This window comes from Numida meleagris, chromosome 4 (genome assembly GCF_002078875.1).
Source record: "Numida meleagris isolate 19003 breed g44 Domestic line chromosome 4, NumMel1.0, whole genome shotgun sequence".
NCBI lineage: Eukaryota > Metazoa > Chordata > Aves > Galliformes > Numididae > Numida > Numida meleagris.
Genome location: NC_034412.1, coordinates 59,581,746 through 59,597,650, shown reverse-complemented (window position 1 = coordinate 59,597,650; position 15,905 = coordinate 59,581,746). Strand labels below are relative to the sequence as shown.

At 39.9% G+C, this 15,905-nt stretch overlaps 1 protein-coding gene across 1 annotated transcript in view; it reads right to left on the bottom strand.

The window, feature by feature from the left end:
* Positions 1-15,905, bottom strand: part of TNIP3 (TNFAIP3 interacting protein 3) — a 37,393-nt gene that overhangs the window by 8,998 nt on the left and 12,490 nt on the right. Inside the window, exons 6-10 of the mRNA XM_021394699.1 lie at positions 12,513-12,641; positions 8,737-8,850; positions 5,635-5,760; positions 4,290-4,340; positions 2,958-3,116 (exon numbers count right to left, since the gene is read on the bottom strand). Of these exons, the coding sequence (XP_021250374.1) occupies positions 2,958-3,116; positions 4,290-4,340; positions 5,635-5,760; positions 8,737-8,850; positions 12,513-12,641 (579 nt within the window). The remainder of the gene's footprint in view (positions 1-2,957; positions 3,117-4,289; positions 4,341-5,634; positions 5,761-8,736; positions 8,851-12,512; positions 12,642-15,905) is intronic.

The window sequence follows — 15,905 nt, the reverse complement described above, 5'->3', positions numbered from 1 at the left end:
CATCCTCTATACTTAGCAAGCCCAGAGAAGCTTGGTATGCACTGACTTGACAGGTGAAGCTGTACTACTTTCAGTACAAGTAACACATTGTTTTGCACAATAGGAAAATCCCTTTGAATAAAGTTATCTTCCTTTTCCCTTTCCCACAGGTTAGCATTTGTGTTGCAATCACATTAGCTGTTGTTTGATAATCTATTGAAAATACTGTGGGATGAGAAGATTCCCCATCTTTCTTACAAGAAGCACTATCGGGACTGTTGTGTGCCTACAAGCATAGTCCATGGAAATTCTTCATGGTAAGCAACAGCAAGGAAGAAAGGAAAACTGTGCCGTAGTTTATATTGCGCATTGTGGTAAATGAGTGTTACCAGTAGAGAAAACAATTCAGGGACCAGTCTGTTCAGCTGAAGCTCTATTAAACCATCAGTGTGGTTTGAGCACTGCATTCAAGCTCATCAAATTCCAGGTAATTACTGCTTCAAATTAGTTAAACTGGGAAAATAATTGCTGTTTTGCAGAAATTATTCTAACAAAGCCCTGAGCAGTCCCCAGGAGACTCTTTCAGACTTCAGCTTGTAGGGGAGAAATGCCTTTAGCGTCTCAAAAAGTTTTGCCTCAATTAAGACGGCAAGATGAAGCTGTAGATACAGAAAAGAGATTTAACTTTTATGTGTGCTTTCATTCATAGTCACATAGCAGCGATCACTATCATACGCTGTCAGGGAAAAGGAAGTATCCTATTTTCACTTGAAGAACATCGTCCACAGGAATAAACTAATTCTGTGCTCAAGGACAAACAAACAGACTTAGATACAATGCAAGACTGTGCTTTACTTTATGCACAATTCACTTTCCCCTCTAATGGCTCAAAATGTTTTTATCCGCATTGCTCTTCTGAATTTCTATTGACTTTTTTGTTCTCTGATTTACTGTTTTCTTTCACGCATACACAATGCAGAGTGGAATGAATTTCAGAGAAAAGAGATGTATTTCATGTTAGACTAAACAGATTTTTTCTACTGACAACGTAAAACGAACAAAAAGGTGCAAGATATAAAAAGACTGAAAAAGCAAAAGCACAGACTAAACACACAGCATTACGTACGTTAACTCAGGACACCCATTAAATTCTAACACCTTCCTTCATCACTAACAAATTGCTCAGGGAGTTATCAAAAGCTCAGAGCAGCAACGCTGCACTCATACAGGCAGAGAATTTCAAAGAAAGCTCAGAATGAAGCTAGGAGTTACAAAGCGACCAGTCAAAGTGACCCCAGTGCTCTGGGAGGAATGGCAAAGTTGTAAACCCAGTGATCCCTTACAGAATTAGAAACCCAGCTGATGAAAATTCAGGGAGAAGGGCCAAAATAATCTGGGACAGTGCCCAAATTGCAGTGAAAAACATTCCGCAATGCTTCAAATGCTGATAAACAGGCAGATAAGCACACTCCTGAAGTACGGAAATGAGGTTTGACCACAGCTTTCTGCTGGTTTCTGCAGTCTTTTATGTATCTTGCAAGAACTAAGCTTGAATTTCTCAAATAAATGAACATCTTTAATAGGTGATCACTTTATAGGCAGAAACAAATATTGTATACTTAAAATGACATTCACCATGTTTAAATGGATCCTCATTGGTTTTGAAGGAGCACAGCCTACCTCTTAGATAACCCAGAGCACTTCAAAAATATCAGTCTTTGAAGCAGTATTTTCCTTGAAATAGAGAACTCATCCTGACAAAACCTGGCCTAAAGAAAAGGATTCTGCTTCGTGCTGAGGAACAAAGGAAAAAAGGCCAATTTCCCACTGTGTTAGCTACATACAAATGTAACTTCCACTTCCACTTATTTTTTTTTCCCCTCTTCTTCCAGTACACAGGCTTGCTTGGGAAAATTGCATTCCTAAAGCATTCACGGTCAGAGTGGCTCAACCCTAGAAGAACCTCATTTCTCACATAATCCTAAGGAAGATACTACTCCGTACAAGAAACAGCATCTGGGATTTCACCCTTACGGTTTAACAGCAGCTCTGTGCATCCTACCTCCGGCTTGTCAGCGTGTGGGAATGGGGACAGGGAACATGTGACTGTGCATCTGTCTACAGGAGTATTGCCTGAAGGCAGGACAGCTGTATTATCCACGAATGCAGAAACCGTAAGTGAAGCACAGAAGTTAGTTTCCAGTGACCAGGCCAAAGAAAGAAATACTCAGAGTAGGACATGGAAATAAGCCATTAGTCAACAAGCTTTCTTAGGCAGACTAGAGAGAAGAGAACAAAATAATTCTGGCTGCAGCTAAATACTCATTTTTGTCACTATCATTTATTCTGAATGCCCAGGACTGGGCTGCAGCTAGAAAAGGCTTGGAATTTACATGGATGTAAATTAATCTGAGAAACCAACAAGAGTTCAATCAGACAATCTTATTTTTTTTAATTATAGGATGACCACTGTTATCACTGAAATCAAACGGATAATAGTCCCCTTCTCAGTAGTTTAAAAATAATAAGTATTCACCCAAACTAATTTAAAATATACAAGGTTATATACTTAAGATATATAATTACATACAGGCTTAAATTGCTGTAATTTTTTTCCTCTACACACAGATTTCAGTTGGCTATGCTTCAGTTGAGACATGGCAGCAATCTGTGCAATTCAGTACCAAAGACACTGGAACAGCAAGAAAGAACAGAACATGCTCATAAAAGAAAACCAGCATGTCAGGGAAGACAATTATGGAAGAGAGACTGCAGAGTTCAGAAAGGCTTTTCTGAATCTGGAGGTAATTCTAAAACCTGTACAAAATCTTGATCTGGCACCAAAAACAAATGGAAAACCAACAAATTTGGATACTGGTGAGGATAGCAGTATGGCAGCACTGTGTTAATTCTTCTGTGGTCACCATGCTGTGAGAAAATCAGTGCCCTTGTGAAATTGGAGAAGGTGGGAACCTTACTGAGTGCTGCTGCTGTTCTTGTGCTCTGTGAGACGCTGGGTGGACTCGAGGATCTTGATAGTGAAGAACCAACCCACAACTCCCATAATTAACACATGGGGAGAGAAAGAGTGGAGGTGGGTAGCTGAGCCTCTCGGACTGTACTGGAATGTCTTTTGTCTGTCAAAAAATAAACAAAGCAAGAAGAAACACATTACTAACAGGATACGACAAACAGCAGAATATCCACATACAAAGGAACAGGGAATAAAAAACCTCTCAGTGTGCATCACAATGCTTTCAGTTTATTCTCTTCAGTCTGTTCATGGTTAAAAAAAATAAATTAAGAAATCTGATTTTGCCATGACACTTTTTGACACTTTTTAATGTTAGAATTTTTCCCCCACATATGGCAAGCACATTTCTGGGTGTTTTCTGTCTTCAAGAGGTTTTCATCTCACGCCATAGCTTTCAATAGCTTGAAGCAAACCTACACTGATAGGTATTTGTGTAACAAGAAAAATCAACTTTTGGTCCTTTGGACCAAAGTCTATGGCCTCAAGATTCGGTTGGGCCTTATCTTAGGTTGTGTGCCAGTAGAATCAGTGGGAATTTGCCAAGGGACAGAACAAGGAGGAATGACAGATGAGTCAGAACTAAATATTTTGACTTCAGAAAATAAACCAATAAATATGCTGTATGACTGCTCCCCATATTGAAAGTCCTTCACTAGCTCTGTTTAATTGCATCCCAAGGCAGGAAGAGACAAACAAGATGAGCCCAAGTGTAAGCTCCCACTACTCATCCGTGCCTCAGAACTTTCCTGTGAAAGAGGCAAGGCTCAGCCACGTGAAAAAGGAAGAGTTGTGCAGGGACAAATATAATGGAGGAGCCAATGCACTGGAAATTCACACTCTACCTAGTCTCTTGCATCTGCCCACAGCCACAGGTAACCTGTGGAATGGATTTGGGTCAGCAACTGCAGCTGATCACATATGTAGGATAGTTTAAAGCCTGGTACTGAGCCTCTTTATGTGGGTGAGCTTCAAGTACACCTCCACTATCCTCTGTTTCCTCTAGAAAACACCAGTGAGCCCCGGCAAATTCCCAGTTGCGGCAGATCTGATCTTCTGGCAGTGGAAGAGAGGAAGAAGGAAGGAGGGCACTTATTCTCCCAACGTGAAGAACCTGAACCCTTCAGGCTGTCCCGCCATGTGCAGTGCCACTAGCTGTTGTGGCTGTGAAGCAGAGGGAGGGGCTGGGGGTGTAAGAAATGGAGATAGCTCCCCTGTGAGACCAAGGGCCAGCATTTCAGTTACATCCAGCAATAAGGAACAGGAAAAAAGAGCATACCTGCTGCTGTAACTGCCTTTCTTGTTCCTTTCCTTTCAGACAGGTCTTCATCTGTGAAGAAATGAAACATTCACCCTGAAAAACCAACTCTCTTGAAAGCCACATCCAAAGCTGTTCCTGTCATTGCAATGCAGGAACAGCCAAGTTTTGCATAACACCCCATGCAGCACATGCACCACTCATAGAGTACGTAGCACAAGTGCACTATGGTAACACTACTCCTTGCTCAGAGAGCTGGGGAGGGTGGAAGAGGCCATAAAGCACCGTTTGTAGCTCCCCTGTTCTCACAGCATCCACTGATCAGCTGGGGCCGTGCAAATTATGTTTTTTATGGTCTTTAGACAAAGCAAAAACACATAAGAAGAAGGTATCTGAGTGCATTCTCCTTCAAAAAAAAAAAAAAAAGTCATTTACTTTATCAAACCAACCAGGAGTAGGCTGGGGTGGGAGAAATATAATTTAAAAGTTTTTGCATGCAATACTTACAGATTTGTCCTAGGTATTTCTGTATGCCTAGGAGGATTTGTATTTTTTTTTTTTCCCACACTTGCATGAAGTACTTTGAAGCACCTATAAAAGCACTCACTAGCCAGAGGCCCTAATACTAATTCTGGTGCATGGCTGGGCTGAGAACAAGGCAGCATCGCAGTTTCTATTTCACAACAAAGTCGGGGAAGACAAAAAATCATCACAGAACATTTTGGTAATCAGCCGCTCTTTTAAGCCATTGCACAATTTTGTCAAGAGAGGAAACCTCAGCATTTCATCATTTTTAAATGGGGTTGAGAAAGCTCAAAGTTTTACATGCCATGACTTCGCCTTGGCTTCCTGAATGTCTGTGAACAGAATACCGACACTACTCTGAAGAGATAAAAAGGATGTTGCAATAACAAATTATTCTAGAGGCTGCTCAGCTAGTTTGCATGGAGACATTTATTTTTTTACTCGGTGATATTAATATTACTCCGTAATTCCATGACAGAGGTCAGGACTCATTACAGACACTTTTCATTTCAAAAGCTGGTTCAATGTCATGACTCTAATATCAAGTGCCAGCAAAACAAACAGGAGCCCTCTGGATTTGTTTTCGATTCCCCCCTCCATTTTAAGATTCGTTTGAGGAATTTTTGCAGTAAACACTCCCCTCATCTGCTTAACTTGGAAGTTGTCTGTAATCATTTCTCATCTTTTTAACGCATTACTTCAGAATGATTTCATCCCAGGTGGTGACCTCACATAAAATTCAGTGTCAATTAATAGGAGCCAGAAAGCCTTGGGTTGTGTGGAGAGTGAGAAAATAAAAATACGCATGTGTTGGCAAGAGCATCTTTCTTTTGACTCGTACCTGAGAGTTTAGTTTATTCAGTTGAGCCTGTAATCTCTCATTAGCTTTCTGCAACCCTTCTTTCTCCTCATTAAGTCTTTCTCTGTCAGATCTCTCCTTTCTGAAGTCTTCTTCATATATTTGTACCTGCAATCATTATGACCGAGTCAGTGAATTTCAGCAGAGCCACAACAGAAATTTTAATCCACTTTTTTGTGTGTGTGCAGTTGCTTTTTAAACATTGGCCAACCAGTGGCTTGCATCCTAAAAGGATCCCTCTTTACAATCCTGCAAGCAAAAGATTTTCCTCCATCTTTTTTTTTTTTTAAAATTAAAAATACCAAATGACAAGTCTCCAGTGGCACATATCAACTGAAACAGTCTGCTGCTTCAGTGTTCATAGACACATGTAATTACTGGAGAATATCCATTTTTAAGACTATAAATATGATTGCAAAGATTAAAGACATGGATATTTTTGAGGAATAAACAGTAGTAAAGAAAACAGGTTACCTTTTTTTCCCTTATTTTCCTTTCAATTACAAGCCCTTGTAACTCCCTCTTCTACCTCAGTGAGCATCCTGGTGGAGGCAGCAGGTGCTGGCATAGCACAAAAAGCCAGCTTCCAGCAGACAGTCTGACAGAGCAGTATCATTTTATCCAACCTAACGATGAACAGCTATGATTAAAAAATGTCCTGCCTTTTCCATTGCCATTGAACACCACATGACAAGCTCAGCCTTGAGCCTGCCTTGTTTTACGCCTTTGCAGTTGCCTGCAGCTTTACTTTGTATGTTGCTCTGTCTAACATCGGTGCAGATCAAAGGAGTAAGCTGTGTGGAAATATTGGTACTATTTAGAGCTGTATATTAATGACCAGAAGACTTGGACTAGTCAGGACTGTCAAGAATTTTAGACCTTGGCTGAAACACTGTGGGGAGAAATTTGTAGGAGGATGTCTTGCCCTAGAAGCTGGAAGAGGGATGTGGAAAAAGAATTGGCCAGTGTGCCTTTTGTCTGTGATATGGGACCTCTGATTCCTCATCTCAAACTGCTGTGCAAAGAGCCTACCCATCTCAGTGAAGAGGCAGAGGGGAACATGGCTCACACAATTCGGAATGCAAACATGGGGGTGTGACCCAGTTCCTAGAAGACAAGTTGCCTTTTGATACTGAGGAATAAAATATCTTTTCTTATGTCACCAGGGGTCATAGAGCCACATCCCATTTAAAAAACATCTGACCACTCAGGACACAGACAGCAAACGTATTCGGAAGCAAAATACAAGTCTGTAAGTTAATTGGCATTAAGCTGGCTTAGTTCTTCTGCTCATGGACAGGGATCCATGTTGTGTGAAGCTGGAGGTTGGTGGCACTTCCACAGACAAATAACAGCAGAAGTACACTGGAGTGTGAATGACCATCAGAGCTTCCAGTAGTCCTTTCCTGTCCTTCCAGTTGGTCACTAAAGTCTGCTGACAGTCTGCTTGCCGAGTTTATTTGCTGCGGCTCAAGCTCTGCCCATAGCACAGACCCAGTTTGCTTTTTGCTGGCAGCAGTATTATGACTTCACAGGAAGACTAAAGAAATGTTAACGCCTCAGGGAACGAAAAAAGTCAACATAGGGCTCCATAAATTATTTTCATGACTCGCCTGTTGCAGCTAATTTTTGCAAGGTTTTTTTGGGGCCTAGAGGTCCCCCACTAGATATAATCCCTTTCCTGAATAACATGGTGTAAATATGAACAAAGGCTTTCTGTGTGGCCACGTGGAGTCTCAGCTCCACAGCCTGTGGCTGAAGGAGGCACGAGCACTGTGATCCCCTGAAAGAGATGCAAAGCTGTCGCCTATTGACACATAGGTTTCTTGTATCCCTGTCCATCTACACACATCTCAGCGTTTCCTCATTTCTTCTCTCCTGCTTCGCTCTCTGCTGTTTCACCTCCCTCTCAATCCCCAGCTGTTGGATTTGTTGAAGCTGCAAAGAAGCAAACTTTGTCACAGTTTTGTCAGATATTCTCTTGCCGTGAGAAAGGGAGGGACACCTCCCAAGGAATGAATGCCTTCAACTCGTCTGTAGTGGCCAGAGGCGGGCTGATGACAGCCGAGATCTGGTGAGACTCTGCCACATCGCTGTTTGTCCCAAGGATCCCTCTCTCTGTAAAGCTAAAGCCTCCTGCTCCACTTTGTGCAGAAGGAAGTTTGGACTCACTGCACTCATTTATACAACCAGAAAAATACATTCATAAAATGGTTACCCCGTGAGAATTCTGAAAAAACTTGGTTTACTCTATTTTATTGTGCAGAATGAAATAACTCATTACTGCACAATCAAGTGCAGGGTTTTATTTTCCAGCATGTGGCAAGCATTACATTAGAGAGCAAATTCTGGCTCTGCTGTCAAACGTGACAGAAACAAGTATTTTATTCCTATTGAATAAAATTTCCATTCTGATCACATCCATTTGTGTGTCAATAATGCTAACCTTAACACTGTCCAGGATGACAGACCTAAGTTGCAGAACTATCTGTGAAGTATCATGCTTTAACCAGATTCTTTCATATGAAGACAGAGAGTGCACAAAACACTTGAACTGCTTGAAATGTAGATTAAAAAAAATAAATACACTTTCCTATAGTGACAGGCATACAGGTTATGGATGCAAATGTTTTGCCTCATGCTTTGAACCACTGCAAGACCAACAGTAATGAATTGTTTTGAGAATTCTGGCCTTGGCAAATTAAGCTTTCAACTTCTATGAAATACGAAACAGAAGACACAAGCGACCAATTCATCAGTAACTGATGAAGTTCAGTGGTCTCTCTGGATGAATTCAGCCCATAACAAGAGGCTGCCAGAACACCTCCGAGAACCACAAAAGCCATTTTGCTGCTTGAGGTCCTACACAAAGCCTTGCTCCAGGCCTTTGCAAGGACTCAGTTTCACTTTATGGACTCTTCTGTGATGACAGCATCTTAGGAAACGCCAATTTGAATGGCATAGAGCTCCTACAACTTCCTTTCAAAAGTACTACATAGCAAGTCAGCCAGGCACTGTTCTTGGGAGTGAAGGCAAAACCACATAGTATGACATTCAGCCAGGCTTTCTTCAAGCCTTTCTTACCTGTTGTTTGAGAACTTCAAGTTGGGTTCTCATGTCATCCAGGCTGTTCTTGTCACCCGTCTCTGAAGTAGTCCCTAAGACAGATGAGTTCTTTTTCAACACATCCAGAAGGGCCTGCAACATAAAATATGACACTTACTACTGAGACTCATCACACCAGAAAAATTATTTTAATACATTATAATGTTTTCTCATTAAATAAACAGTTTAGAGTGAGTTGCAGACTTTTCCTTCACTTGCAGTTGCTTCAATTATACACACAATGTTAACTTCACGAATAATAACATGTATGCATGACTAAGTCCAAATTTTCCGAGTGCCCACACTGCACCCATGAATTTGAGACAGAATAGTTTAGAAGACTGTGTTTTTACCTACAACTACAAGCAACAAATAACTGTGGAAATCACAGCTGCAATTCTCATCCAGAAATGTCATTTACCTGTGTAAATCAGAATTTGGGAAAACTGAGGTAGGTATCTAAATCAACCTGAGTCCAAAAACAAACAACCTTTGCAGAAGGAGCACAGACTTCAACCAGAACCAAAGCGAAAATTCCCTTTGAACGGAAGTTATGTAGTCTCTTTAGTTTGTCACTAGAGGGAGTTATGTATACACACACTACACAGAATGCTCTTACGCTATTTTTCAGTCAAATTCTGCTACTTTTCTTAGAAGATTGTATTTAGTAGTATTCCACAGCAGTCCCTTGGACTGGAATAATTTTTAAACTACTCTTACCACTTTCTGTCTATAACCATACACTATACTTATATACTTGTTTACTCTAGCACAAATACTACAGCTTGAGTACTTTTCTATGTCTCTCACAGGATGTACAGACTAAACTAACTTCATTCATTTCAGAAGGCTCTGTTCTTGCTGATGGTCTCCAGCTCCTCATGGCTGGCCCTGTACTATTCACGTCTTAAGAGAAAGGGGAGGATCACTTGGAAGAGTAAGAAGAGGAAGTAGACAAAAAAAAAAAAAAACAACACTAAAAACAGCATCTAATGTAACACAAGGATTAGCAGTATTATGGACTTCATCTTCCATAAAGTATCAAAAGGAGAACAAAAAAAAGCACTTCCTGCAAAGAATGCAGAAGAGAAAAGGGAGGCCTTTTATCTGACAAGCTACTGTCCTAAGGTCAGTGCAGAAGAGAAACAGGTATATAATAGTGGCAAAGTTTGTATACTAAGTCATGCATGAATAAGATTGAACATAAGATATGGCAGGATAAAGATATGAATAGCTCACTGATTGATCTTCCTTTTGTCCCTTCCAGCCTCCACTAATCTCTTAGACAATGTGACATTTCAGTGTTCTGCACAAATAGCAAAATAAATAATAAAAACAAAGTTCACATTGGCATCTAGACTGGAAGTTGTTCGCTAGCAGCTACAATGGCCAATGAAGCATTTGTATCATGATTCTAGGTAATTAGATGGAAGGTATCGTGAGCTGTATGTTGCACAATAAATTAAATAATAAAAGCTTCTTTCATTATAAAAATAAGGACAAACAGAAAAGTATTATGCAGTGATGCTCTGAGCAAGACTAAAGATCATATTACCCAAGAAGAAGGATAAAAGAGCACAGATCCAAGCAATACGTAAAAATGAGGAACGCGCCCCAGCTCACTGAGTTAAATTCAGCTTAACTTCACGTAGCGTCAAATATTGTTCATTCAGAAATACTGAAAACCACAACCTGAAATTGCAAGATTAGCCACCCAGAGATTTCCTGAATTTTTCTACATCAAAAAGGGAAATGCATGACCAAAAAAAATCTAGCTTTATTCTCAAAGTTATGAGAAGGATAAATAGCCCATGCATCTAGAAATACCTTAATCAAACCACAATCCTTTTTTAGGCCTGGGAATAAATTTTGAAGAGAATAGCCACAGCGACATGAGAAATGGGACGAAATAAAGCATGGTTTAACCTGACATCTTTCATTAAATAAAATAAATAAATAACAACAGCTCACAGATTTTCTTAATAAGGAAATACATTCCAGTCTATGGTTGAATAACATAACTGAGATGGTAATGCAGCAAAATCATGCATTAAGTCAGAGAGAAATTTGTTTAATACTTGAGCTGTATGGTGAACAGGAAAGCCAATTTTGGGACATGGCATGGCAAACAATTCTGGCATTACAGCATCACTTTCATTATGCAAACATCAAAGCAGGATCATACCAAACTCTGCATTTTTGGGTTCTCCAGATGACTGGATCAACGTTGGATGGAACTCGACATAAATGTACTTAAAAACAACAAGTAATGTCTTCAATAAAAAGGGAACTAAGCAATTAAAATGACTGAGATGCAAAATCATACATATCAGCAAGTACAGTTATATATTAAGAGACCAAAAGAATTGGGTCAGCTTAACTAAACTGTCCTCTAGTGAAAATATGACTGCCCTGTGTAGCTAAAGGTAAAGACTATGGGTAATGGCAGGAGTGAAGCAGATCTGTTTGACAGTGCTACCATAAGAACAAATGAATATCAACTGGCCAGAATAAATTCAGCCCAATTGAAAGAGATAAACTGTCTAATGAAAGAAGAGATGCAGTTCCAGAACAGCCTTCCAAAAGATGCAGTGTAGAAGGAGCTTCAACTATTTTTAAGATGCAAGTTTGATTTAGGAGAATTTGAAAGAACTTCATGTCACTGAAATTGCAATAGCACAGTTTTATATGCATTCATGACATGAGATGTGAAGGATGCAGTTACACAGAAAATCAGCATCACTCATGTTAGAAAGCACATTGCATGAAATTGATGTTTTGTTTAAAAGTATGCTTTATTCATCTACATCTTAGTTTCAATAACATTATAAGATAAGAAAGCAAAATAAAACATTGAAGTAAGCTGTTTTTACAAAAAATGAAAGTCACAGTAAGGTTTTGAGCAAGTCTTGCTAATGCATTTCAGAACGAGTTAGAAATCATAAATTCTGTCAGATTTTAATATGGCAACGCTGCTTTTTCGCCCTGACTTTTGCAGGTCCTCCAGCTTATGTCGCACTTAAAGATATACACCAATGGTTACTGCAGTGCATTTCCTCAGGAAGCATTTGTGGTTCACCATGAAATATAGAATTGTTAGGAAACACCCACTGCTTCATGTGATCTTCCGATCAAACTAAGTTACATTTTTTACTTTCCCTCCAATGGAAAATTAAAACAAAAACAAAAAACAAATACTGAGCTATTTTATGGCAATTTCCTCAACAATATATACACACATGAGAATATACATATACCCATATGTAGGTATGCATACAAGGACAGGAGCATCTGTCTTGTGAAGAGAAGCCATTCTCAAACAAAACATATGTAAAACAAGTTTTTAAATTAATTTTTTAAAGCAGTGATTCCCTAGACGCATATGAAAGTATCTTTCTGCCATTTCCTATCTCCCTTCTGCTTTAACAAGGAGAATCCTAGAAAGAGCATAAATATGACACAGAGAAGTTTCACAGAAAAAGCCAGAGATTTTCTTACTTTAATCTTTACAGTGCAATCTCTGCTGCCTGCCAAAGCAGTGTGCCCAGGTATTTGCTAAATTCAGTTCGTTCTTGTTTCCCCAGCTCCCAGAATCTGTCATCTACAGATTAACAGTGGTTAGTTTGCTGTCACGAACGGATTGTCCACCCAGGATTGGAAAGAAGGTCATCAGCTGGTGTCAGTACTTTACTGTAGAGGCACTAGAATTAAAGGGAGAAGTGATTTTCTGGTCAGTGTCTCATTCTTGTTCCTACCTTATTGAGACGACTTATTTCACACTCATAGTGCTCTTGTTTTCTTATCATTGATGCATTCTTCTGCTTCAGGAGCTTGTTTTCTTCCTTTATTTCATGGAAGGCTTCACTGAAAACCTTTGTTTCTTTCTAGGATGCAAAAACACAGAGAAATGCTGTTGAAATGCAGATGGAACCATTTTTTGAGAACAGTTTTCAGAATATCTGCTGTCTGGAAGATTTGCTGAATTTCTGGTGTCCCAAACATTGCTGTGAAGGAAAGCAACAGGAAGGCGGGTGGTTAGTAAAACCCAGAAATGATCAAGTCTGTTGAAACCATTTTGACCACTCAGCTTATGATGAGATAGAAGCAACACAGCAGACAAAATTCTTGCTCTCTACAATCTGCAGTTGCACAATGGCATGAAAAAATTGGCAGGCCACGGCAAACAGTAGCATTAAAATGACCATCATAGCCCTGCTTCAAGCACATCTGCTCATACTATAAGGCCAGGGATAGAGGCTCGTGGAGTCCCAGCCATTCCCAATATCATATAACATTGAAGATAAAACCACTTCTCAGTATTATACAGTCTGAGAGCTTTTCCCACTACTTGAGAAACTAAGGCAAGCCTTAGCCTGCTCAAGAATTACCATGGTACCAACCAAGGCTTACAGAAACCCACTTCTTTGACCCCAACACAGTTATTGATGCCTTGAGCTTGACCCTTCCTGGTGTGTCTGTCTACACTGTTTCCTCTGAGCAAGCTACCACAAAGATGCTCCTATTTGCAACAAGGCTTACAGTACTCTTTCAAGATAGTACTGTAGGAATTAGTAGGACAGATTTGCAAAATTAAATTTAATTCTCTTTTCCTATTGCTTTCAGCAATTTTCAATTTACAGTGAAGGGAGATAAGATTCAGATCACAGCCTGAAGTAGCTGGCGATGTGTAAGCTTCCCTCTTTCTCTCCCAGGGAAAAACATTCCTTGCTAGCCTGCTTTTGTCATGTTGTCTGCTGTTTACATGTATTGAACAGAATGGCCTGTTCTACAAAAAAAAAAAAAAAAGTATTTCAAATGTACTTCTGCAGCTGCCTTATGTGATAAAGAAATGAAATCAAACAATCACACACATATGATACCATATGAATGCTCTTTCTGTGCAACAGGCATATCTCCGTGCAGCAAGTTATGAGGCATTCATGCTTGAGCTCAGGAGATATGAATCACAGCGTACATGTCAAGTCATTGAAAAACACCCTTGAGAAACTGCCACTTACAGAGGAGGTAGCTTTATTTTCCTTTCTTCTAGGCTACTTGTAACGTCTGTATAGGAACTTGGAAGCTAGCTCAAGCTGGTATGCTTTAAAGTATTAAAATGAATAAAAATAAAAATTAAATTTCTGATAGGTTTTTATTATAATCTATGCTTCACCACTACCACCCCCTTCTCCTAGCACACATTCTTCTTCTCGGGGGTTGAGAATTTAGGGAACATGGCTCTTTGTAAGTAAAGATTTCCAGTTCGTTCATGTTTTTGAACCATCCACATTCTTATTTCTTCTTATTCAATGCTCATTCTTAGGTGTTCTGGCACCTAGACTTTACTGTAACTCTTTGATTACTGTTTATGGGCACACAGTCGAGCCCAAAAGGAACAAAAAAAATTGCATTTCCAAAAGTACTGGTTTTCCTCTGTGGGCCACAGAGGTCATGGGGCAGATACCTAAGTTCACAACATTGTCTTTCTGAAATATACCTTCAGAGGCATCAAAAAAGGCAATATCCCCATAAGACAGCAGTAGTGGGTAATCTGCCTCAGGACTATTTGCTGCTGTTGGCTTTCCCAAATGGGTCAGGAAAAAATGCAAAGAATGGCTACTCTGAATTTAAATACATAAGTAAAGATTTGGTCAGGCTGTGGGATTAGATAAGCAATTGGAGACCAAAGACCTTAACACCCTGCCCTGGCAATAGCCTTCTGCAGCCTCTCCCAGCTCCGTGGCTATGGGATGGGATGTGGAACATTTGAAAAAGAAACCGTTGCTGTCTTCTAAGGAAATAATATACACATACATGAATTTAACAAAAATAAATGCTGTTATGAAGAATGTTAGTCGCTTTAGAAAGAAATATATAGACCAACAAAACATATAGACCAACAAATCTAACCTTGGTAGATTTGTCAGGCTGGGTCCCTTTGGTATGATGAACAATAAAGACAAATCTTGTTCATGTGTTTTCAAGTTGAATAACTTTAAGCATTTCTCTGGATCATCCCCTGGAATTGCTTTTTCTTTATCTAGCCCCATGGGTAGCCTGGTTATTGATGTGGGTATTAAAAACCACGTTGCTCATTCAAAATTCTCTGCTTTTAGCAGCTATATTTGCAAGGGTATAGATCTTCTGCACTCCTGCAGGGCATCCAGCAGGTAAAGAAATTCAAAGGGAATAGAGGCACTTTCTGGCTGACCATGTAATTTGTAAAGAAACTGCTGATCTGAGGCTGGAACGTGTAAGGGGTTTCTGGAGTACAGAGTTATTTTGTTCATTATTTGTGCAAGTAGTTAGAAAAATAAAAATATAAATGGAGAGCATACCCTTTCAAAAAGGTAGCTATTTTTCACAGCTATCATATTGTAAAGGGTGGGCAATAAAAACTTTAGTAATACGACAGGAAGATGTATTGTCTCACGTTTTCTGCACACTGAGGGTAAACACAGGCAGTGACTCAACAAGTTCATAATGACACTGTTTGCTTTAAAGCATGACAATGGTTTGTGGGTTTACTTTAGTGGGAATTCACCTTCAGGGATCCGACATCCAGTGCACATCTCTATGCAAGAGCCACTGCATAAGGACTCCCGAGAGAGGTGCCTGACTATTCTCAGGGTGAGGTGAATGCCTCTCTAGAACAGAGAGCTACAACTGATCAGCCCGATCACTTTCAACACTTAACATCTGTAATCTTTAAGGGGACCTCAGACAGCCAGTTGTAAACCGCTGACACTAGCCCACAGGTAAAAACGTGTATCAAAAAGTGGGGGTATTATGGAGTTCAGTTCATTCCCTTAGTATTTATTGTCAAGCATTCTATATAAATCTGCACCTTTTCCACTTAAAATCACTGTAGTATTTTCTTTCACTGAGCGCTCAAAAAAATTTACCCTAAATTAACACTTAGGCAGAACATCTCTGCACTGCGCACATCAATCTGCCCTTTATTCCCACACACAGACTACTGCTGTGTGGTCTGACAGTTTCTATGCAAATAACTGTCTCACCACGTATAGTTCTCCGATCAGACACTGCCTTGAGTCCAGTACTGAAGAGCACCCAACACCACAACCCCATCTACTGGTTGTACAACAACCCACACCACGCTGCTCTCTACAAGAGCTAAATAGCAG